At 42.6% G+C, this 26,474-nt stretch overlaps 1 protein-coding gene across 7 annotated transcripts in view; it reads right to left on the bottom strand.

Annotated features, from left to right (window-relative positions):
- Positions 1–26,474, bottom strand: part of dab2ipb (DAB2 interacting protein b) — a 113,912-nt gene that overhangs the window by 61,797 nt on the left and 25,641 nt on the right. For 5 of the 7 annotated variants that reach the window (XM_041959712.1, XM_041959713.1, XM_041959714.1 and 2 more), the window contains exons 2-3: positions 15,347–15,468; positions 8,279–8,397 (exon numbers count right to left, since the gene is read on the bottom strand). In XM_041959712.1, coding sequence (XP_041815646.1) covers positions 8,279–8,397; positions 15,347–15,433 — 206 coding nt within the window. In that variant the 5' untranslated portion in view covers positions 15,434–15,468. Of the gene's footprint in view, positions 1–8,278; positions 8,398–15,346; positions 15,469–26,474 lie in introns of those variants that run through there. The other 2 variants (XM_041959710.1, XM_041959716.1) reach the window with 2 other exon arrangements.

Raw genomic sequence — 26,474 nt, 5'->3', positions numbered from 1 at the left:
AAGAGATTTTTCTCTGCCCAAAGAGTTTTTCGTTTTGTGCATGAATTACTTCAGCTGAAAAGTGGAGGTTGACGCGTCCCATGTGGCAACATACAGGCTAGAAAAACGACTCTGCTATTTGGATGTAATTCTTGTATTAAATTCTGTTCTGGTGCCAACTCGCAAGTGTTGAACATGTCAGAGCCTCCATTAGCATGTGAAAGCCCTGCATGGATAAAGCAGCCAAATAAATGATCAACCTGTTGAAAACACAACTGTTTGACTGTTTTGTTACACCTCAACACTTTACCTCCGTCTCCATAGTTTTCATAGAGTAAAAACATGTAATCCTTAAATTTAGACAATGATGCATCAAGAGGGCAACAAAGTTATAATATGCATAATATTGGTGCATGATAAATAACTAAAAAAACACTGACAGGAGTGGATGAAGACAGGAATGAATGAGTAAATGAGTGTTTGCATGCGTACTGAGCAGCCATTTAAAGGGATGCGCAGGGCGCTGCTTTGATGAGGCCCTCAGTATTCCTGTCACGCCCGAGGCCCTATCCATTACAGCTCATTACCCGGGGAGAGAATGAAAGAGAGGAGACCCTTGGCCATGCTCGCCCAGGCTCACAGAAGACCCAGCAGGATTAAACATCAACCGACCCACCAAAACCTACCAGCTGGGCAGGTGTCAGCACCACTAGGATTGCTCTGGGGATGATTCTGCAACAAATTATGCAGATGGTAAAGTGATCAGAGGAGCAATGTACAGCACGGCTCCCTAGAATACATTGAACCAAAGACTAGACTCATTTGGCGCAACGTAAATCTCATTCTGTCCCTTAACTATAGGGATGAGGGATGCATACTTCGCTTTTAGGAAGTAAATTACAAGAAAAGGTTTTCAAACAGTGCCGAGCTGAGAAGTGGAAGGTAATATGAAATCTAATTGTCCATGAGCTTATCATAATGGAACCTTTGCTTGCAAAGCTGTCTGGAATCTATTGGAGGGGCTGTGCTTACGGCTGACTCTGAAAAGACCCGTGGATATTCTGGAGGGTACAATTTGTGCATCACTTAATATGATTAGTTTTTTGTACAAACACGACTTTATTTCGGTACATTATCGCATAAATAAGGTGCCAGTACATGACCTCCCGGCTTCTCTGCTGTGGTAGGTGTCCATTTAAAAGTCACTGATTTAAATCTTTTGGACAGAATGAGAACACTCCGTCAATTTTCCAGAATTTGAATGAAAAAGAAATGTATTCAGACACTTATGCAGACATTTTCATCCGTTTTTACCTGTAAACACTCTCAAACGTCTCCTTCCTGAATGCTGGAGAGAATGATTTTCGGTAAGTTGGTGCTGATGCTCTTTGTCTATGAGAGCACGAGCAGAAATCAAAGCCGGCCTCATTCAGAACAGATTATCTTAGTTAATGTAATTAAGCTACTTCGGGTACCAGAAGGTCTTACCTTGGCTATCAAATTACAAAACTTGTTCTGTTTGACTCTGAAAGAACACTGAAAGAGAAAAATACACATTTAGCCAGGCTGCTAGAACTTCAAAACTGAAAAGCCATCTCTATCCTTGAACCAATTGAAGAGCACTCTGTTTATGAAAACAGGACAAATCAACCTTTTCAAAAAACACCCACCTATGCCTAAGCACCTAAACAACACTGCATTACTCTTGTGTTAATAAAATCCTCATTATAATTTCGAATAGAGAGAGATAATGCCACGAAGCCTGATAATCATCACCAAATTAGAAGCATTAAGTTTCGAGATGCTATTGATGGGTTCATTGAATCCATCCTAGTCTGCACGGGATAGAGCTTAATCATGCACAGTGGTAGGTGAAACCTGCTCTGTACAACACATTATTACCCAGAGAGCTCTGTTTCATCTACACCAAATCATGCTGATGCATTGCAAATGAGGTGGCGAGAGAGGTAGGACGCCAGAGAGAAGGAGAGGGAGAAGGATGCACTCTTCCTCTGGCTAATTATACTGCTGCAATGAACATAATGAGAGCACTGCTGTTGTTTTTCTTCAGATTGGCAAAAAATCTGTAACTGGGCATTTGATTACTGTCACTAGTGAGAGAATTTCTTCGCTGGGCAGCGTGCAGGCCCACAACCTCGCTGCGTGTGCAGTAATCATGACCAATAAAAAATCAACATTTGAGGAGATCACGTAGTGAATTAATTCTATGAATGAGTGATGCCAGAATGAATCGATGTATCACTCCTCTTATTGAAAGATGAAAGAAAAAGAGTGAGCGTGCGGGTTCGTGTGCATGATTGTGTGTTGTAGGGGTTTATATGCACATGTGATCAACAAGCATGTGATCTTCAGCATCAGAGGAGGGGGACTGATGGAATGACTGGGGAGGTAAAGGTAAAGGAGACATTTGTCCCCCAAAAGGAGAAGAGGTAACAGGGCTGGGAGCAAGCAAATGATGACAAACATGAGCAAGAGGAAAGGCGAGGAGGAGGATGTTGGTGCAGTGGCTCGAAATGAAGAAGGGAAGAGGATCCAGGGACGAGTCTGTGAGCGCCGGTATGGGTTTAATGAAGCAGAAATCCACCAGTGAACCGCGGCCCCAACAACAGCTCCAAACACAACTATTAGCATGAACGGCGCAGATAAGAAAGGACCAAAGTGACAAATGGCAGCAGAGCAGAGGGAGACGGAAGAAATGAAAGCAAGAGCGGAGAGAGGAGAGAGCCGGATGGGAAAAGAGGCTGGGCCGTATAACGCGAAGGGTTAAAAGATGTTGGAAGAGCAAAAAGTGAATGTCAGTAAGTAAGTGAGTGAGCTGTGGAGGGAGGTGGGATGTCGGGAAGAAGGGAGAGAGCAATAGAAAAAGGTTGGATATTACAGTCGAACCACCTGGGGAATGTTTACAGAATTTAATAACTCTAAATGGCATCACTTTATTGGATTTATGGGTGGATGTCTCTCACTCCCTCACTATGCCGCTCTCTTTCTATCTTCCCCACACGCACACATACACACTCCAATACCCCCACCTGCAACTATTACCATGGTACCCACTGGTGCGTCTTTATGGAGAATGACAGGGGGGTTTGTATAAAGGCCTCTTGAATCCCGTTACAGGCAGCCATTCAGGGCTACACGCTTCTTACAACGCACACGCTGACGCCGCTGCTTCACTACCTTTTATGGTCACTGAAATTCTAACTGTCAATCCAAAGCCAGAAGAGGAAGGAATAAATACATGACCTCAAATCAATACTAACCCTAATAATGAGTTTAGGTCCCTGCGTATATTCATCTAAGATGCACACAACAGAAATGGTTGCAGAAGAAGTTCCTATTATCTTAGAATGTCATGCAATTAATGTATAATTCCATAACTGCAGCTACCATTAACGACACAGAAGTCATGCTCTTAACATTGTTCTGGAAATGTACGTTGATGTTTTAATGACCCCAGGAGGAGTTGTTAAGACACACAAATCAGAAATGGAGTTTCTATCTTTAAACATGACTCATTTCCAATGAAATGTGTTGTTCTTATGATAATATTATATTCCTTGCAGTTAGAAGAATGCTCTGAAAAAGCATTTTAGAACATCATATACAGTGACGAGGCAAAATTTAGAGTAAATAAATAAAATGTGAAAATAAATAATAATAAGTTTACAGATTTTCTTTTGTGGAAAGTGAAAAACGGCAGTACTTTGAACTCCTGACCTGAATACTTTTATATCCTGGTTCAGGATAATGTGATTTGTGGCAACAATGACACTTTATTATAGTCTAATAAGCCGTCTTTATCTACTTTCCCTGTGCTTCATGTTGGTGTTATTATGTCTTTGTCTTGTCTTCTGTACGTTTAATTACATCCATCTATTTTCTATACGCTTGAATTTCTTATTTATTTACCCTTTTTATTTTTTTCAAGAGTCTCTCCCAGCATGCATATCACACCGCTCCGCACACAGTATGGTATTCTATAACATAATTAAACCATATGCTGAGCGAGACAGGCGCCAGAAACAGGAAGAGAAATACGGATGTAATAAATCGGTTCAGCCATTTTACCCATCTGCTAATATTCAGAGCTGTGAGTGACAGCAAGAAAAGCTTTCCTGCTGTGTTATAGAAGTCTTTCCATAAAAACTCATGAGTCATTGGTGCCCACAGTGCTGAGAGCCGCAGTTACCCAAACACACACACACACACACACACAGATACAAAGATATGCATGCGATTACAGATGGAGAATCACAAACACATAACTACAGTTAGTCAGGTTAGTTGAGAGACACTACAGTGTGTGTGCGCATGCAAACATGTATTTATGTAGAGGGCGAAATTCTGTAGGTGTGGCAGAGCCTGGCAGGAGAACAGCGCTGTCAGTCAAGATCCAACACACACACACACTAAAGCACTCCTTGCTTGTGTGCTTATTGAGTCAAACAGCGCATAAGTGACCCTGACCAGCGACATCTGGCATGATGCAAAGGGGAGGAAAGCAGCAGCACAGAGAGGAGACATGAGATAGTATTCAAGTTTTTTCTGGGTGGCCTGTTTTTTCTTTATTAGATCTGAAGAGAGGATTATTCAGTTCGGTGTCTATCAACAAATAACTTTTCTATTTAACAAAGGTGTTGAATGCATGTGCTTCAACATTGAACTTTTTCAAGTGTTTTTTTTAACAGATTTTAAACCTTGAATTGTCAACATTCATGTTTATTACCGCTTTTAGTGGCATGCTGCTACACTTCAAGCGTTGCTAGTGCAACACCATTAGCAGGAATGTGCATTGTGTCTCCTGTGTCCTCCTGTGTGATAAAAACAATGGGGACACGCAGACAAAAACAGCTCCACAGCGCTACTAGTGGTCAAAAACAGGGAACTTTTATGAACTAATTACTGCAGCTCATTTCAAATACATGTGCCGCCTCAGAATAAAGCTACGTCCTTTACACAAATCTGTTTCTAAAATAATGTCCTCCATGTCCTTATTGAGAAAATATAATGAAATCAACCCCACCATATGCTGCGCTGTCTAATCAAGGCACTCTGCTGTCGCTAAAGAGTCTAAAAGCCGACGCGCCGCAACAACTGTGATACTCATCAGTGTGTCTACAGGGTTCCAGCATGGCCAGTGTAGATCAGATCAGGGAACGGAGGCTGGCAGGGTCAGATAATCTCTCAGATACACACAAAACATGTTGAGCATTTGTCCTGTCAGTTCAGACTTCAGATCAGAATCAGTAACTGCATGATGTAGTGTATTTGACTTTGGCTTAAAATAGCATATACAAAAAATAATAATGATTTATTTGAGATACTGCAACTTTCACTGTAGTGTAGGTTTCCTGTTCTGTTGCCCTGACCGCCACAGTGAAAGCTACCCTGTCACTATCTCCACCCGACACAATGCAGCCAAAGACGCTGAAAAAAATAGCCTGATTATACTTAAAAGATGGGCTCAGCGTTGTGAAGTATAAATCTGAACACAATAATCCAGTCGTTTGCTTGTGTGCGTACAGTGTCGGTGTGTGCGCCCGCACGTTGCTGCGTTTCTGCTTGGCTAAAGATGGCACTGTTCAGTGAGTGTCCTGCCTCTGATTAACACAGATGAATATTTCATTTCAGAAGTCCAGCTGCTCCTCATCTGCAGGTCACTCTCCTGAGACCGCCTCAGGCTACAAGGCCTAACAATGTCATCACAGCTAACACACATACTGAAACAGTGTGTGTGTGTGTTTGAGCCTGCTGTGTGCTTGCTCTCACATAATAATTCTAATAAAAAATACATGCAAATATGATGTGAAATAGATTATGATTACTGTAAGTAAAGTAAGGAGTGGAATATAGCACATAGCATAACACCCAGTGCTACATACTAAATACAGCGTTTGAGATGTACAGTGAATACTGAATGTTCCCTGCATGCGCTGCATCTCTCACATTTAAGCCTGCACATTTGCACACCAGGGAGTTTTCAGGGTATAGGATTCCCTCCCTCCTCCCTCCATCTCCCCTTCGTCTCATCATCTCCCTTCCCTCTTCTGCCAGTCCCCAAGCCTGTCTTCTTCTGCAGAGTTTTCTGCCCTGTGGGGAGGCTGCTCCCAGGCTGACGGGGAGTGACACCGACTCCTCTCATAGCGCATCACTCTTTTTCATGCTTTCTCCCTCTTTTTCACACAAACACCAAAGCACACATTTAGCAGCAAATATGCATGTGCTACTAAATCCACCCCTTGCCTGTATAACGTCCTTGAAAGAGCGGCATTTCTTGCCTTTTCTGCCACATGACGATAAGCATATGGAGCCCTATCATTATATAAGAGTAAATGTGTGCATTTGCAAGTGAGGTGTATGTAGCGTGTGTGTTTCCATGTTAAACCCGGTGAGATAAGACACCTCCTGGACATTCCAATTTCCTGTCTGATATTTGCCTTCTTCAACGAGCGCTTTATCAGAGGGAAACACATAAATGCTGATAGGTGAGGAAACCTCGCTACTGTTTGAAAAATAGAGACAAGGGGGGTGCGACAAGGATGAAATTGGAGAGTGATGAGTTTGAAATGGATAAAAGGGAGCGAGGTTAGAAAGATAGACGCCAAAAAGAAATGGGTGGAAGTAGGAGAGAGAATGAGAAAAGACAGCGGGACAAAGAATAGGAGGTATGAGCTCAATTTGTCTGGCTGCACCAGAGGAATAGTTCACCATGTTCCACAGTGAACAATTGGTAGTGTTCCCTTGTGATAGCTTGACAGTGATGTTAATGCCTCATTAAAAGTACGAAGAGTGGCACCGACTCGGCTCCGAGTTTTGAAACCCAAAGCCGTAGAACATTGCTTCAAAAGCAGCAGCCCCGTTAATTAAACTCCACAGATGGACACCTTGGCTTTTTTCCAGACGCAGCAAAGATAGGTGCTGGGAATTATAGCTGTTACTCATGCATGCATGGAAGGACCATCAAAAGTGAGAGTGAGAAGGGAGTGCGACGGCAGGTCAGCACAGCCTGGTCTGGAATCCTAACTGACATTGTTAGTTGAGGTCAAACGCTTGCCAAGTGGCTGAGATCCCAAGGAAATTAGGAGGAAAAGTTATGAGAAACTGGCAATTATCGCAGCCTGGAGCGAAACACTATCACACGGGTAGCGCTCTCAAAATAGAGCTGTACAGTTTATACTCTGAGGCCACACGCATATTTTTTCATCAGGTAACATCAATAATCATCATTTAATTGAAGTCACTGTTTCTCCCTTCAAACATTCTCTGAAGCTCAAAATTCCCCCGCAGTATGTTCACAACATCAGTTGTATGAGCTGCGAACAGAAAACCCATTGATCCAATAAATAAATGACTAACAAAACTGTTAAAGCTTGCATACATCCAAAAGCATTAAAGGTTGGTTTATATGAGCTTATATCTTCGGCCACTTACACTTAGTGGCTCAATGTCTTTTGCTATTAAAAAAGCAACAGCGTGTGTAATGTGTCTATACAGGGAGGAAAGCACAATGGTAGTAGTATAATGGTTGGTTGCTGTGCCTGCCCTCTGCATGCTTTATTAGATGGTGATGCACCAGGTGATGGTGATGATGAACTTTACACTTCCACGCAACTGTTGGCACAGGTTTTCCACTCAGTAAACATTTATATCAGCTATCAGTTTGATGTTGTACTTTGCGTAGCCCTGCCCTGTGTCATCTACTAAGGAGTCAAAGCATCTGCATGCACTGTTGTCCTCTTTCTATGTTAGCCGCAACAACTCCTCTATGTTTGAGGTTGTTGCGATGGTGCTATCTATGCCAACATTAGCGCTGGTCTAACGATCTGACTTTAGCTAAGTCAACCAAGCCAACTGTGTCTGTTCCTTGAAGACCACAGCCAAACAATCTAACTTATACAGTAACAGTAAATTGAAGTTTCTAATTGCCTAATTGCAAAATAAATCATATTTCAGCGCAAGTGCAACCTTTTGCGAAGACATGAGCTGAGTGCCACAGCTCTACTGAAAACCAAACATGCCGTGGCATGACACAACAGAGGACGGGAGATTCATCATCATGTATTACAGTGAGGAAGAGCGGGACGTATTAGAAGCGACAGATTGAAGACTCGAGATTCACCGGCTTTCACAATACACTGACAACCCAACACAAAAATGTCAACAGTGACCTGAATACCCAGCCGTCAGGCCGAGAGAGACGCCACAACAGAGCAGACATATGAACAAATCCAGCACACACAAACACACACCAGCATCACCGCAACGAACAAACACCCACCTGTCATTGTCAACGCTCCTGAAGCCGGGCAGGATGTGCCTGAAGCTGGAGTTGCGGTCAAGTTTGGGTTGACTCTTGGTGCGTTTTATAGAGCCCTTCAGCCGCCGACTGAGAAAGCCCTGTCAGAGAGACACAGAGACGGTCAATAAAGCAGTATCACCGCTAGTTTGTGAGGCAAGTCTCTGAGATGTCAATCATTAAGCTCAGCTTGGCAGCAGGACAGAATATATTAATACCGACGTTTACAATCCATGTCTTAAATTCTGTGGCGCAGGATGTTATGAACAGTTAAAGGGTGGTAAATGAGTATAGATCTTCATATCAGGGGCCGAGTGATAGTCACAGGCGGGAAAAATTGAGGACAAGGTCAAACACAAAATATTCCCTGAATGCAAAGAGGCATAAAACTACAAACACAGACTCTGTGAAAGAGTATAGACACGATAAGCTGGTCGGTAATATGTGTGCAAAGATTATAGTTTCTCAAAGCAGCAATTATATCAGGGTTAGCGACATGCAAACTGCGTGCGTTTTCTAATCATCTTCATACGCTAATTCAGTGGATACACCCCTTTATTAGTTTCCTCATTCTTCCCTTTGTCTGAGTCTGTGTGTTTACTTCTTCTAACATCTGCAATCACACTCCCCCAAGCACCTCGCCGTCTCCATGGCAACTGTTGGCTGGCATTAAGAGCGAGAGAATATGAACAAATGAGATGTGGTGCAGAAATGGCAGGCTGTTGCAAGTTTTGCGAGACAAAAAAAAAAGTCATTTTTTTCTGCTTTTTTTTAAGATTTCACTGCAGGGAAGAAGATCAAGGAGGAGAGGATGAAGACGAGGATGAAAAAGAAGGACTTTGAACAAAAAGGGAGACAGGAGAGTTGATAGAGAAACTTCGGAGGGCAGCATGAAGAAGACTTAAGCGAGCCAGTATGCAGGAAAAAAGCACTAAACCTGCTCAGGCTGAGCTGTAGCTTTTCTTGCAGTCATACAACAAAACAGCTGATTCACAGGCTGAATAACAAATTCAGGAGCTGCAATGTCGTTCATAAAAAACTAATCTAACCTCAGAGACATACCCAGAGAGCCATGACCTCACGCCATTCTCACATACACGCACAAATATCACAAGACGTGATAGGTGACACACAGCGAAAAGACCTCCCTCCGCCACAGTCAGGCCATTAACACACCTGTATAATTACCACCTACTGTGTGAATAGGTCGCCCCGGGCAACAATAGAATAGGGATAATTAGAGAGTGACTTCCAGACAGCCTGCCAGCTGATCACAGAGGAGCCACAGCATCCTGATGAACAACATCTGTCATCAGTAAAACACTTTGGGGTGAGGAACAAAGACTTTGCTAATGTCACTATGTTTCAGCTCATGCCAATCGCGGGTGTGTCCCTGTTTCATGAGTGTGTGTGCACACATGTCCAAAAACAACAACTGCGTCCACATTCCTCACTAAATACTTATTTCAAGCAGAGGCTTTTAGTGTGTTGACGCCAGTAAGCTGACAAAAAAATGTAACATAGTTCACATCAAGTTTATTGTGAGTTTTAGTTTCTGCCGTCATTGCTCAATACAGGTCCATGCATGGGCAGCCGATTAGGCAAAGTAAGCCTCATATCGTCTTCAATTTAAACATAAAGACAACATGGAAGGAAGTTGTAGCTGGATACAGAAAATGCCTACACAGAGATTTCTTTTCGCACAAATTTTCATGGCCCCAAGAATGAATCCATGATGCCATATTGGCAACAAATTGCAACCTTGGCTGCCATTAATGCCATATCTCACATTCTGATGATGTTAGAGCTCTTTAAAGGTCCAAATGCTTTGGGGGACTACCTGGAGCACACCCTTTTTGCACTTTTTTTCCTTTTTCTAGGGCCAGTGATAGAAATATGGCATCTTCTTGTGCGTTTCAATCATTTGGATCCGCTGTACGGCATCTGTTGTGCTCCTGCCAAATTTCAGGGCTCCCAGCAACCTGATTTCAAAAAGACGCGAAGGGTGCTCTCCAGCCAGTGTTCGGTTTGTCCTTTCTGGGCTACTGTAGAAACATGGCAGTGCAACATGGCAAAATCTGTGAAGTTGACCCACTCCTTCTGAAGATATAAAGAGCCCATTCTAAGCTAACGAAAACACAGTGATTCCTTTTTTAAGGTGATTTTACACTAATGAAAAGGCTCTATTTTTGCCAATAGATCTGCCTAATTGCCCCTCTCTTAATTCAGCCGAATCTGACATGGCACACGTAAGCCTACAGGAAGTGGGCAGCAAATGGCTTATTACTGCGACCTGCTACCAGTGAAGTGCTCAGGGGCTATTAGCTAAATGAACAGGGCTGAGTCACCGCTGTCGGTAAGAGCGCGGCACTCGCGGCTCACAACAATGTTTGCCATCTGAATCAAACTTTCGCTCCGCCTCTTTAAGTATTTGCCGTGTAAATACATCATTCACGCCGTATGTGTACGCCAGTGTGTGGGCATGTGGTTTGATTAGCATCGGCACCATTCTAAACAATGACAAATATGAGTCAGACTCTGCAGCATGAATACCGTTTTCTTCGACCGTATTCAGCGTCTCAGATCAGCTCCTTCACTGACCTGACAAGGCGAAGACGGCAGCGCGGTACAAAATCGATAACACCCACGCAGCATATGCGCAAACAATGACACACCTTTCGTCATCTGGATGTCATTCACAATCACCTCCAGATTCATAGTAATTCCATGCCTCTTCCCTGTAGCCCCTTGAGAGAGTGTGCGCATGCTGCTGTTGGCATATTCACAGCTGACAAATTAAAATGCTTGTCTTTTTTTCCCCGTCCGCAGAAATAAGTCAGTGAATAGAAACCTGTCCCTGTGGGCGATGTGGATTGATTAGCGGCTGCTTGTTCTGTTTTTACTTTTCTCCTTCCTCTGATGGATGGACTCTGAAGAAGGGAGGGAGAAAGAGAAACGAGTGGAAAAGAAAGAGAAGCCAGCAAGATACACAAGCCTATAATTTCTCTGATTATTTTGTTTTACATTTTCCATGTTCTGCCTTTCACCCTCTCCGCAGCAATGTGAAACTTTAAGAAACGCAGCCCTCTAATTCAGCCAGCTTGTCAAAGCTCTTGCAGAGATATTCTCCAGGTTAATGGTCAGCAGATATGAACGGCCTAATTTCCCACTTACGATCAGTCAGTGTGGATGACTGATGCCTATATTAACACCAGATTAAACCCCATGGGAGGCAAGACACACTGGGAGCACAAGCAAAAATGTTAGCGTTTAATTTGCCTTCGGCACCTGCTTGTGCGAGATGACTGAGACAGCAAGATTTAAAGAAAAATATGCAGGAAGGGAAACAGAGGCAGAGACAACTGGCGATGAAAGAGAGAGGACAGAAATTGGTGGGACTGGTTAAAAAATTGAGAAAATGGCAGTGAGAGCCTGCCAGACAGAGATGAGCTGTATGTGCAGGATAAATGGAGAAAGTGGAGCACAATGTGGAGGTGGCAGAGCATGAGTTGATAGAAAAAGCAATGGAATGAAAGTAAATGAGGGGGAAAGTGAGGAGAGAAGCACAGCGAAAGAGTGACAAGGTCGCCGGCGGATCAGGGCTCAGCAGAGCTCAGCATCAGCTGCAGAGAGAACTACGCGAAACAAAGGGTGGTAAAATGCAGTAGAATTAAGTTTGTTCCCTCCTGTGATCTATATTCTGATTGGTCCTCGTCTCAGCATGTGTTTCCAGTTGTTACAAATCAAGGAATTTATGCCTGACGTTCCCTGAAAAGGCAACGTAAATTTTTTGACCTCTACCCTTTATGGCTTACTGCATGTAATCAGGTCTTAAAAGCAACGTGGCCAGTAGCGCCGACATACACAATGGAAAAAAAAAGACACCGAATGACATGTCATACATCATGCCATTGTTCTATTGTGTGGTAAAGAAATTCGTCAATTTCCCTGAGAGCTTGGCTGTTTAATACCTTTAAATATCAATGCATGAATTAAAAAAAAAAAGCCTGAATACAGGACATTAATACTGCTGAGATGCCTCCATTAATTAATTTGTGTTTGGCTCTCCATAAATATAAGTGGCTTTGCTGTATTGTCTGGCCCTTCACGTTTCACTTTGCAAACACCTGCTTATACACGGGAACATGATAAGGCTATTACAGTCAGTGCAACCTGACAGGGGGCATTACAGTGTCACATGTTAGCGTGAATTTCAATGAGCTCTTTAATTATTCCACATTTCTGCAGCTGACAGCTAATTAGTGGAAGGAGGGGATGGAGTAATCTGATTCAACATGCATCCTGGAAGGAGAGGAGAGGCTGGTTTTCACCCAGCCTCCAGCCTCCGCCTTACTGTACTCGCTCCAGGAGGAATGCGGTGGCAGTGGAAAGAATGCGTTTGTCCATATTTACCATGTTACCTTGTTTACAGTGCAAATGTGTGTTATCTTAGCTCTGCGCTTGCCCGTGTGTGTGTCTGTGTGTGTGAGAGAGAGTGCACAACAGGCTCGCATACTTGATTGTAATCTCAGCCTATCCAAGCCCATTAAATACACTCTAAGAGGACAGCTCAATTTTATCGCTGAGCTTTTTCTTTTTTTTTCCTTTTCTTTTTTTCATGAAATTAAAGCAAATGCTTGCAACAAGTTAATTCTATTCCCTTGGCTTGGCAATTCCAAGCCTCCCTAATGGGGGCTGATAGAATCAGCGCCAGGACAATCAGCAGGGAGTTCCCTGCTTCCACATCAACCTCTCTTGTCCCCCTCTAGCACAACCTGATGAAAACAAGAGACATACCTGTCCAATTAGACCCCCTGCTATTATCTGAGCGGAGAGGGGAGGTACGGAGGATGGAGTCAGAGAGAGAGATTGGATAACGGGGTAAGTCACAATTGAGAATCAATCCAGCCAGCTAGTGCAATCAGCGGGACGTGGACGTGGACGTGACAGACTTAGATAAGGCTCGTGTCTGCTTTTTAAACAAGCACTGACTAAGAGAAAAAACTGCCAAGTTGTAACTTTTATATTTAAGGTAGACAATCTTCTAGTATTTCGGAATTGGCTGTGGAAGATTAGGCTTTAGAGAGATTTTATTTTTCTCTCATGCCTACTGGTGAGAAATTGTTTTTGAGAAGTGCTAGGAGGATGGAGGATGTGCTTGTGTGTGTGTGTGTGTGTGTGTGTGTGTGTGTGTGTGTGTGGCATCCATTTGTGTGTGCAGACATTGAGAGAAAAACATTTTGACAGATTTAGCTCAAGGCCTAGGAGGGGTACTTTAGATGTCACCACAACTCTTTTCACTGGAGGGAGAAAAGTAAGGGGTGGTTTGTCATTGCTAAAAGTGGTGGGGATGCGGGTGAGGAGGGGGAGAACCAGACCTCCTGCATGCAAGTCTTCTTGTTTGTGTTTCTACGTGTGTGTGCGCCACCATGCCTGCATCCAATCCATCCATCTACACAATGTATCTACTTTGTCTTCCTGTACTGTATGTGTACCCATTTGATTTAGCAATATTTGATCTGATCAGCACAATTCCAGTCAAATCTCATCTGCTTCCTGGTTTGCATCCATCAAAAGTTCATGAAAAAGTAGGAAACTTAGTTGGCTGTGCTGCCATTAAAGCCCAGAAGGGGGCAGCATGAGGAAAAGTGCAGGAAAGGGTCAAGCAATGTCTTGGGAAGCTTTCTTTGTGCAAGAAGTCGCTGCTGCTTAGCAATAAGCCCACAGAAGTAAGTTAAGTGGTCATGTGATTGAGACAGGATGACTTTGCTGCAGTGCTCCTCTTCTCCCTCTCATCCCTGGAGAGTACAAGGAGCTGCTTAAGAGACACTTAATCAATATTTAGCCCCTCTATCTGACCTCATCTGTCTCCTACAAGCTTTTTATTCTTCTTTTCTTTTTTATATCTCTCTATGTCCACTCACTGATACAATTCCCAAAGACTCAATTCAGATTCTGTCTATATACAGCAGATAGTAACTCAAACCACCATTTCCACTTTTTTTTATATGAACACATGTTTGGTTCATCAAACTGTGGTAGTTGTACATGTGCAACTCCTAAAATATAGTTTATGAAACAGTTAATTCTCACTCTGCAGGCGGTCCATCGCCACTGGGTCGAGCCTATTTGTTTTTTATTTGCTGTGGGCTTTCATAAAGCCTTAGAGGGATCCCAATTTGTTTTTTGTCGAGACTGAACACTACCTAATGTCTGAGTGCTGACAATGGCTAATGGTGTTAAAAGAAAATCGAAAAAGAGAAAAGGAAAGAAATGAATACTTCTTTTCTATTTTCAGAGGGAATATAATGTCTTTTAGCCCTTATCTTTGCCCATGAGTGTCCCAGCTTCGCCTTTACTAAGGCTGAAAGTCAACATGAAGTTGGAGGGTTGTTTACGAGAGTGCTGGGTGCTCGTGGCCCTGCTGTCCTAACATCGAGTGTTTACAGTTCACCTCCAGGTTGTCATCTCCCCACTCATTATTTATTAATGGAAATATGCGCCGCTAATTGCCAATTAGCTCTAAATTGATGACTCACAGCAGAATTTTTTGCTTCATTAACTGGCTGTTTATCTATTGAATTAAACATGACGGAAAGCATACCGGATTTGAATTAGAGCAACATGACAGACAAAGGACAGCTCTGCCAGTGTGGAAGAGAGGCGGTTTGATTATTAGTGAGCGAGTGGCTGAGCTGTGCGTGCACAGGTGTGGGAGTGTGCGTGTCGGCTTGCACGAAGCGTGTTAAAATTATTCCGTGAAGTGCAATGAAAAGGCACACAGGATGTAAGAAGACAGCGGAGGATGGTGTGGAACATAAACCCAAGATGTGTAGATGTGTGATGTATAGACGCCAAACATCAAAGGCCCTATTCAAACATTTCAAGTAAATGAGTTTCAGACTGGCATGGGTCCATCTGGATGCCAGACCAGCGCTCTGAAGACACTGATCCGCAACTAAGAGCCTCCCAACGCAAAATACACTGGAGACAAAGCCAGAGGGTAAAACAAAAAGAGAAGACAGAGACGATACATAAAAACAAACTCACAGTACTCACGGTGACTCGGAAAGGTGTAGCAGCAGTGGACGTAGCCTCCATGGTGGGTGTGGTCTTGTCCGAGGAGCTGCCTGGCATGCTGCGTCGGCGTCCTGTCCTCTCTGGAGGAGACTCTGTAAGAGCAGAGAGACATCATTAAAATGTGAAATTCGACATGTAGTAGCTCAACATTTTGGGGAAAATGCATTTATCGCTTTCTTGCTGATGATTAGCTTAGCTCTAAAGCTAACTAGGATGCTGCATGGATTAACCAATACGATATGCGTTAATTCGTGAATACTTCGGTGTATTTTTAAGGTATGGACAGAGCCAGGCTAGCTGCTTGCCCTGCATCTTATTGAATGTTAAGCTAAGCTAATCACGTGCTGGCTCTAGCTTCATATTTAGCGTAAAAGCATGAGAGTATTGATCTTCTTATCTAATGCTCGGCAAAAAAGCAATTAAGTGTATTTCCCAATATCTCAACAAGTCAAAAAAAAGTGTGCATAGCGCCAGCATGGTACACCTTTTATTTATTCCTCTTAAAATTCACTTGACCAACCTGCCGCCACACTGTCTGCAGAATCAAGAGCACCAAAAGGAAATTCTCATATGCACGAACTCAGAACAGAAACAACCTAGAGAGGGTTCAAACTGAGCTACAGCCCTGAACCAATGTGTTGGAAATGAGAGTGTGGCGTTTGAGGTCCCAAAAGGGCTCGAACTGGGGTTGAATTCTGTTTAATCAAGTTTTGATGTGGGTGAGACAGTAAACCATGACCAACCCAAACCTTAGCCTTTAATGTTTAAAGCATCCAACATGTGTTTGTGCCCTACAGATCAAAGGGAAGTGTTGTATGAGAACATGCAAAAAGACGTGTTTATGGGTGCATCTATTTTATAACCCGTTCCTCAATGAATGTATCAATGAGTCTGTTCAGGGAGTACAAGACTGCTGCTCTCCATTCCCGATTTCCTCATCCTTCCCCTGTTCACTGAGCTTATCTGTATCTGCTTTCTTTTTTTTATCATCTGACAGTCGATCTAATTCTTTATTCTATCTTGGACAGACAGTACAGCGCAGTATCAGATCAGTATGAAAGAGCGGTGAAAGAGCTCTGGAGTCAAAGACTGTGCATGTGTGTGGAAGCAGCAAATCTGGACATGTCCGAGAGGAATGTGAGTGATGTTGAGCATGCGTGTCTCCGCAGATTTCCGACAGCCAACCCTGCTCACCGCTACCTCGTAGGTACAAACGAACTCTCGACTCTCAGCGAACTTATATAACCCCAAATGATGCCGTCTTTTCGACCACTCTGTTCTTTACGTTAGTTGCAACTTTAAGTACAAGACATTCTGACATTAAACAGAACATGTATATAACTAGGCCAGATATACTGATCTGATCTTCTGAAACACATGGGGTCATTGCATCACTGAGACTGTGCTGGATTATTTAAATGAGATCTATGACTGTCTGCAAGACTGGGAACTAATGAAATTAGCATTAAGTGTGCATGGCAGTGTGACTCTAATAAGGATGAAACTGCATTATGAAGCAAATCCTCCTCCCCCCCTCTCTCTCTCTCTCGCTGTCTCTCTCTCTCACACACGTGCGCACACACACACAGTAGTATATGTATATGAGTATATAATAGCAGGGAGTTTATAATAATACAAAATGTGTATTAGGAATGTTCTCCATTTTATTGGGAACTCCCCGCTGACTGCTGATCTAACCATCATCAGAAATGGGATGCGACATCTTTATGCGACATATGGTGTCTCATGGACAACAAAATAATGATTTGTGACCAGCGGGCACTTGGTACAGTCCTCACCAAGCTTGACATTAATGGTCATAACTCTTCATCAGACCTCTGCATACCACATTTCAGTGGGTATAATTGGTTATTCATATATCCAGCTGTTTTCTTAATTTATTAGTTAAAACATTTGGTCAATAAATGACATTCCAGTAATCAAGTTGACAGTGTTTGGATATCAAAACTTTTATATCAATTTTCATTGTACACATTTTTACTCTAGAATACGCAACTAAAAAAAGGAGACAGGGACAAATTTGCAGTGATCAAATACAGCAATATTACCAAAAACTGGATGGACCAAATTTGTGCCAAAAGTATTTGTGCCTATTTTGATATTTGCATATAGAACATCTCTAATAAGACACACACAAGTACACACACTTGGAGTTTGTCATGTCTGTCAGTGCTATCCCTTCTATTAGCTTGTCAAGCTGAGCTGTGCTAAATTAGCTGTCTGCTGTTTAACAGGCCGGTTGACTGAATTAGTGCATGCTGTAATTGAAGAACGAATGGAGGAATAGCACTTCCCGCTGTGCAGAGCGCTGGCTCCCAACCCACCTAATTCTCAGCCTAACATTAACATTAAAAACAGTCCACAACAACAAACGGCACACAAACACAACACGCTCTGACACAGAGCAGACATCCTCTGTTGCTAAGTCAAATCTCTATAATTGAAAACCGGAACCATCTGGATCCGCTGAGCAGTAGTCCACTGCTCTGTGGAGGTCAGGTGGATTTGATTTCAGGCTAGATAGGTCTGTGTTTTACAGAGATGTGTTAAGCCTGTCTTGGTTATTGTACTCCAGAGGTGAGAAATTTGTAGAAGACACCTGCATTACCCTTGCTTAATATCCCTTTATCAGTGCACTGGTGGTTCAAGTCAAGTATCAAGTCCGTCAGAGCAAGTCCATGTTAAGCTACAAGCCTTCGTAAGTAAGTACAAGTCAAGCCAAACAAAGCAAACACTTTCAGGTCTCTGAATGTGACAATTTATTTCAATGCAGATGTCTATCATTTAAATATGTAAAGTGCAAGATCATGCAAGCCCCATCTGTTGCAACTGTATCTGTAATAGATGTTTACCAGTCAAAACTTAAGCCTCCAATTATTTTAGTGTCAAGTTAAAACAAAATGTCACAGCAAATCCAAGTCCTCTGTCAAGTCTTCATTTTTGAGAAGTCTGGAGTCTCTAAAGCCATGACCACATGCACAATGTATTACTAACAGTTTCTACATTTGTATCAGGTTGGCTGAGCTGGTCCTGTCCCAATCACACATCATCACAATATATTACTGATGTTAGTCTGGACTTGGCAATCCATAAGACTGTGTACTGAAGTTTTCCCAACACTTTGTCTGCTTAACTTCAGTTGTCTGAGTGGCAGCTCTGGATAAAATGCTACAATTGGCATCTAGAAGTACTAAAAATGAAATACGATATGATGTAAGGAAATGAATGCGTGGGTAAGTGGGCACATACAAACCCACTCAATTCATGATCATGGTGCAACATTTCATAAAAACTGACATACGAACTGAACAATGGAAAAAACAAAAATCAAAAACTACTTTTCTTTCTCATTGTTGCAACAAATTTGGCGGCATTTAAGCATCTGTTGCCATGACAACAAGCGCATTTAATCCTTTTAAATCTGAAAATCATTCATGGGCAAACAGGGCTAATAAAGTAATCATGAACACTGAGTTAAATCAGCAGTGTGAATTTCTGCTTCTCTCGTCACAAATTATTTCTGCGCTCGACTTCGCTGGATTCGCCCCTCTAGTTCTCTTATTTTCTTCACGGAAATCTCCCCTCTTGTGCACAGCTGGCTGCCACACACGCTCCTGCATACAAACACACAGCATTTAGACGTGAACTAATTGCAGCGTGTGCTTCCACATGTTTTCACTCACTGCAAGTAATGTATCTCGGCAAATGAATGGAAAATTCCCCTCGCCGTGGCTCGCTTCTGTGTCTGACTCCAACCGCCTAACCGACAGTGAACAGTAAACAGACATTTGTGCTCAATAAAACTTAAATTAAAACACAAAATTCCCAACTGAAGTAAAGCATCAAAGAGCTGCTTTGTACTTTACGGGGTGGCTGGTTTCAGATTGTTAACACTTCCCTTCTGGAGCTGTCTGCAGAACAGTTGTTGATAAAAATATTTTGGCATGCAAAAATGTGTGTTTTTTGGTGTATCTAGCATGCAAGGCTCTATTTGTGAGGTCAATCAAAGGGTCAGATGGCTGACAGACAACAGCTGCTGAGTCCAGAGCTCAGGTATCTTTGAACGACCAGGTCTTCAGGCGTTAAGGCCATCTATTTATTACACAGACCTTCATTCCAGTCTATCTCCTGAATATCTATTTCTTCTTTTCCTTAAGCCCCCCTTCTCTTCCTTATCATGGTCATATAATTGCCATTTTGCCTTAACCAATCCACTTTCTCGCTCTATTCAAACCTCCATCTCTGAATTTTTTTTACTGTATCATCACATCTTCATCTCTTACGTCAATTTAAATTGAAATGTCATCTCTTATTACCTCCTCATTGTGCCTATCTTTCTTTTATTCTCCATCCTTTCACATTCCCTCAAAGCCATCTCTCTCCCTCCTCCATCACTGTTTTCCTACAAACACCATGGAGCCATCTCTCTGCCTTGATTCCACCCCCTCCAGACCTCCTCACAGTCGGTTAATGGGAGCCTGAAAGTGCCAGCGAGAGCCCTGGGGTGCCAGACGCTGCACAGACGAGATGATAGCCACCTGCACTTCGTGTGTGCACAGGTGTGTGTGTGTGTCCCCGATCTGGCTGACAGAGATACTGTAGGGGCAGCGCAACCTGGGAGTGAAGGTATCACTTTGTAAACCTTAAACAAAGTGACTGACTCTTAAAGGAATAGATTTTGGGGAAAATATTCACTTTCCTGTCAACAATTCCATGAGAGGATTGATACCACTCTGGTGTCTGGAAGCCAAGTATGAAGCTAGAGACTGTAGGCGGTTATCAAAATATAACATAAAGAGTGGAAGCAGGAGGAAACAGCGAGCCTGAGTGACAAAAAGTAAAAAAATACACCACCTAGCACCTCTTAAGCTCACTTTTTAACATGTTTTATCTTGTTAGTTTAGTCCACACAAAAATAAAGACCTGTTGTGGTTTTATGGGGGTCTTGTCAACACCTTGAGGTTTCCAGGCAACCAGCAGACAGAGAATTTCAAGCTTGTAACTAGTCGTGAAACCGCAAATTTCACATTTTGGTCATAAATCCATCTGGTTATTCTATCGATCTATGTATCATTCTATTATACTCAATGCTATCTTCCTTTCTTGTTTCCTATCTTCCATTAGTTATATAGGTCAGACTGCATATTTCCTTAGTGTTTCCCAACCAGGCGAGCTCCATCCAGCGACCAGTGCCAGCTAACCTTCCCTTCCGACCTCACCAGCACAGGATATCCCAAGCTTGCAAACGCTCTGCAGATGAAGGTGGAGGAGGAATAGCCTCTCCTACTCCTGAAAACTAGCTGCGATTTTCAACATTCCCAGATGTTTTGTACGCTGCTAGTAAGGCGAGACAAACTGGATGGATATTAGTACGACTGATTCACGTGTGAGGTGTGCAGGGAAACAGCACGCTGGGCAGACATGCGGCAATGTGTCACAAAAACTGTTAAAAGACAGACTGATAGAATCTAGTTGATCATTTAAAGGCAAAAATGTGAATGAAAATGATGAGCATTGTGCATTAAGACTTATTTTTGGTGTACAAGTGATGTAATAATAATAATGGTTTCTAAACACACTGCCTGGAGCGATGTCCTTCATGATCTTTTAGCGTTCGAGGAGCTGTCTGTGTGGAGTGGCTCTGTGATGAAAGAGGAAATTCACAATGGTTGTTGTAAGCAAGTTGTTGTTGCACAGGGTATTTAATCTACCAACAGATGATAGCAACTAAAGAGTACCTCTACACCACTGAAAAGATGTGTCATCTATCACATGTACAATTACATTTACATGTACATTCTTTGCCGTTGTTTCTGTGTAGTAAATGCTGCGTACAGTCTGGCTGCAACATTATTTCAACATAAGCTAATTGATACCAGCACAAACATGTTTCCCAACATTTCTATTATGCCTGGTTTGGACTACTGGCCAGCGGTTAAAGATACTCCGTGGAGCATGGATGCGCCAATCACGTTTTTTGCCAGGATATGATTGCCGTCTATGAGCCATATGAGCCGATACGTGGGCAACACATAACCAATGCTGATTGTTTTCTGTTTTGTTGTAGGAGTTGGTCAATATAGGTTGATCAGACTGCTTTGTACGGTATTGGGATCTCACCAAGCATAACCTTGGTCATAACTGCTGTGTGACTGTGTGAAGTAAAGAACCACAAAAAGTCAAGCCTGTTCAGAAGTGCACTGCTATTACCTAAGTGCTCCTATTACATGCATGCATGTGCAGAGATTAGTTGTAAGTTGTGTTTCAAAGGTTGGAAGGAAAAAAAAATATTACCTCTATAATATTAAATTATATATATTGATATGATGCAACTGGACATTAACTGTGAGAATGCAACTCCCGGAACTGATGTGAGGCGATCCAAAAGAGAGAGGGCGTATCACTCTGGTGGATTTGCTGGAACTGCAGAAACCCTTTGTTACAGAGTGGAGCTTCTTCCCTCAAATGATCTTTGAACCAGACAAAAGGCAAGTTTAATTGTGGCCTGTCAACAAGTTACTCCCGGAATCAAAATTAACTGCAAGCAGCAATGTTTATTTTAACTTGTGAAAGCGAGTCAGTGGCTGCTAAAATGAAAAGCTACTTGCTGGATTAAAATAAAGCCAAAGCATTAAAATAAGCCAGTTTAACCCTGACAACGATATTTAGTCTTGGTTTGTGGACCAGAAGGGAGCTGTAGGGCTGGGTGAAAATTTTCCAACGACGACTTTCACATACATGTGGTCTTTTGATCCATTATAATATCACAATATTATTTTAGAACTACCTTAAAGTGAGCATTTGAACAAAGCAGAAATATAATCCAAACTGTGCTCACCAAGCTAATAAAGAGAGCGTTAGAGGACAGGCTCCTGTTATCAATAGCAGCACGTGTCTGCATTTCAAGACGTCTACACCCTCAGGGCTGAAAAGCAGCCTCCATAGAGAACGCAGAGTTCTTGTGTTATGACAGGAGGGAAAAGCAGAGGAGAATTCAAACACAAACACACACACACACACACACACACACACACACACACAGATACACACAAACATCCTCTGTGGGCCAGTGAAATGTGCAGCAAAAATCACAGGCTGTCAAGCTGTGTTTACTGTGTTCTCTCTACCTGGGGAACTATCTTCTCTTGGTCCACCCTTTCTCTCATCCGCCCTCCTTCACGAACACGTCTCTTTTCTGCTTTCTCCCTCAAAAACGAGACAACTAGAACTTGTCTTGACTGGGCGAGAGTGCTGCAAAACGGCTCCGTCTGCCTCTGGAATATAAACTGTGAGCTAATGTCAATCAAAGCCCAATATGCCAGAGAGAAGATTTTTTTTTTATTATTTATTTTGTCATTAGTGGTATATCTGACTTCCAGCTGGACAGTGAATCATGTAATGGAGGTCACAGTGGAGGCCACCCGGGCACATACTTTGATACAAGCGCAGCTTTGAATTGTCAGGCTTTATGGTTTACTCTAAAAACATGTGCTGGTGTATGAGAGAGTTTAAGGGGGGAGGAGGGAGAGAGAGTGTTTCCTTGTGTGGGTACACAGAGGCTATTATGTGCTAACACTGAACTGTGAGGACAGCGCTGGACTTTTGACCTCCGAGACGCGGTATTTACTCAGCGCAGGGATGATGGGGTGATAAAGAGGTGCTGCTCCGTCTCCTTGGAGCGACTCCGTGGACACGAGGGAGTAACAGAGAAACAACCCACAACAACCACCAGTGCAGATACAGTCAACAGTCACTTAACTCTCTGCTAACACTGATATTACAAAGATCGCAGCGGCCTGAATTTATACCAGAATTCCGTATTAAGGCTGTGAAACATCGTCAGTGTAAAAGCACAGATATTGGAAACAACAAGTAGCACTACCCTCTAATTAAGCTGGATTTTTTTCCCCCACAAACACAAGAATCCTATATTCAACCACGTTCAAGTGATGGTCGGGCAGAGGGGCTCTGTTTCGTGTTTAGTTTGGCACATGCATGCCTTTGTCTGCAGTCTGTTATGAGAAGGCAGAGGGGAGAGGTGGAGGAGGAGAAGAGTGGGGTGCAGAAGGAGGAAGTTTGTGTTCGTGCGACACAGCAACAGCATTCCTGCGACTGCCGACTGAGGTCCTACTAACTTCAATAACATCCACTAGCAGACGCACAGAAATGAAGGAAACTGCGCAGGCTTCATGTCAGTCGATATACACAAAACAACACATGACAGCTCTTTGAATAATAATGAGTAAAATTAAACAAAAACCCATAGTGCCAAACTAGATTGACAAGCGTAAGATCTATGCTCTACTACTAAGATCTGATGCTACGGACTGGTTTTAAAGGGCTATAGAAGCATTATCCGTTTTTGATCTCATTCCTCATGTTTTATTGCATATTGTTGTTATATCATACCCAGACCCTGAAATTCCAACCGCAATATGAACTGGACTGCTTTCAAATACCTTTGTAAACACAAGGACAATGACAATGCCTAAACAAACCAACTGCATGCTGGAGGAACATTACAACGTAGTTCATTTAATAACCTTGATGGCGCTTATGCAAGTGAAAATAGCTGCTCGCTTGGGCACACTGTCTGCTGCGTGGTGACAGACTGTTTTCAGGGTGAGCGATGGAAATGTTTTTCTATAGATCTACAGCCATTTCTCCAAAAACGTTCCCTGGCTCTGATTTGTAATCTGAGTTGATATCTGTGGATTACGGGGGATTAGCCTGCACCTGTCCCCCTGTTATTGGACTCTTTTGGGTGTTCAGACGCACTGCATCATCTGGCCCATCTCCATGATTCACCAGGCTGAGGGGAAAAGAAGGGTAGACAAGGACACAGACTCCAGGGATGAGACTAAGATCAGAAAGTAATCCTGGGTTAAACAGTGAGATGATGTGGAGAGCTCTTGCAGTTTTCACTTCACAGCTTCATTGCTGTATTAACTGTCCCTGCTGCTCGTCTCATGTTTCTGCTTCCCATTCTGTGATCTCAGAGGCAAACTGATTACATTTCCACATCTCATTTTACTAACAAAGTAGGCGGGAAATAGTTTTACTCTGTGCTTTTTTGTTAATTTCGACACTCTTATCTCACATTTTCTCCTGGCCCTTGGCCTGATTGTATATGCTGAGAATGAAGGCAAAATGATCAAAGAACGTGGGTACCTATGTTGATTAGTGAAGCCTTTGGTTTACTAAAACATGACCTTAATCTCTGTGAGGATGCTCAGGCACAAACTGCAAAAACAGATCAAAGGGCTAATCTGTTTTAGAGAAAACAGGAAAACCGATTCAATTGGCCATGAAGTAAAAGTCCAAACTTGGCACGACTTTGCTTTAATCTCTCTTTTTGTCTCCATCGTGTTAATATTTAAAGTAGATTCACACTTTGAAAAGCAAATCATTAATTCAGACTTGTTTCCAGCCTTCCTGTGTTTACGTGTAAATATGACTTAGGCATCGGAAACTGAGTCATTGTGATTGTCTGTGTTGTTCTGGCCATGTTTCCCAACCATCAGCCTTATTTCTGTCCTCACTTCCCATCAGCAGGCACACACACACACACACACACACACACACACACGCACACACACACACACACACACTCCGACAAAGATCTGGCTACATCATAAACAACCTGACAAAATCTAAGCATGACGCAGCAGCACAGATCAAAAGTGTTTCTTGGTAATGACCCATTGAGAATATGATTATGTGCAATAACTGTCAGTGGTAATGCATTATTGAGTTGTTATTGAGTAGTTCAAACACTTTCCTGCAAGCTGCTTGCAGTAACTCTTTCTTTACTGTCGTGATATTTCATGGTTCCGCGTTACTTTGCTTCTGTTATCGAGTGCTGTGTTGTGTGGAGTTGGTGCTCTCACTGAAACAGTCACGGAGCAGTAAGAGCCTACATCTGTCAGAATGGGCCGGAAAATGTAGGAAAACCTTTTTTAATGCACTTACTTTCTAAAGCTTACGTCTTTGGACAGATTGTGCTGGACTTATTATGCAAGTACGACTGTTGGGAGTGTGTCATTGTTTTAAGTTTTTCTTCTGTAACTGCCTCTGGTTCCTATCGCAACTAAACTTCCTCTGCTAAAGTTTCTCTCAGTTTTTCCTTCCCTTTCATGTATTTTTTCCTTCTTTTTGTTTTATTTAGTTCTTCCTTGTTTAAAGAGACTGCAACCACTGTTGATGTGGATCTGTAAAGCCAATTGAGAGACTATAGGAGATACTGAGCTACACAAAGTCTGAGACTTGACCTGACTTGTGCTGCAGCTGCAGCTGCTAGCCTCATCCTCCAACATTGTAGTTTGATGTTTTATTAATGTAAGAAATGTTTCAACAGCAAAGTATTGCACTTTTAAAGGAATGGCTAGACATCTGGGGAAATATGCTTATTCACTTTCTTAAAGGAAGCTAAAGGCGGGATGAGTCTTTTCTGACTCACCCTACCTTTAAAAGAGGAGATTGATATCACTGTCATGCCTGTGTGTTCAATATGAAGCAGGAGCCAGGAGATGGTTATCTTAGCTTAGCATAAAAAACGGAAACATAGGGAAACAGCCAGCCGTCTGTCTGAAGGTAACAAAATCCTACCGGCACCTCCAAAGCTCACTAATTACCATGTGATATCTTATTTATTTAATCCATGCAAAGTTTTATTGTCATTGTGACGTCGCCTGGCAACCAGAGGAGATCCCAGTGAAAGAGTCTGGCACAAAGCTCCCATAAAATCACAAACTATTGTTTTCAGACTTTTTGGAACAGATTAAACAAACGAGATATAATGTTTTGCTTAATGAGCTTCGGAGGTGCTGGTAAGTGGATTTTGTTGCCTTTGGACATACCCAGGCTGTCTTCCAGCCTTTATGCTAAGCTAAGCTAACAGACTGCTGGCTTGAGCTTCAGATTGAACAGGATAAATGTGGGAGAGGCGTTAACCTTCTCATCTGAATCAAAAAGCAAATAAGTTTAAGATTAAATTGCTAGAAGTGCAAATATATTTTAGTTTAAGTTCATGGTTTAAGATTACTTTATGGTCAGGTGAGAGTGACTGTGGTTAAGT

This window comes from Chelmon rostratus, chromosome 19 (genome assembly GCF_017976325.1).
Source record: "Chelmon rostratus isolate fCheRos1 chromosome 19, fCheRos1.pri, whole genome shotgun sequence".
In the NCBI taxonomy this organism is placed as follows: domain Eukaryota; kingdom Metazoa; phylum Chordata; class Actinopteri; order Chaetodontiformes; family Chaetodontidae; genus Chelmon; species Chelmon rostratus.
This window is presented reverse-complemented; position numbering and strand designations above follow the sequence as displayed.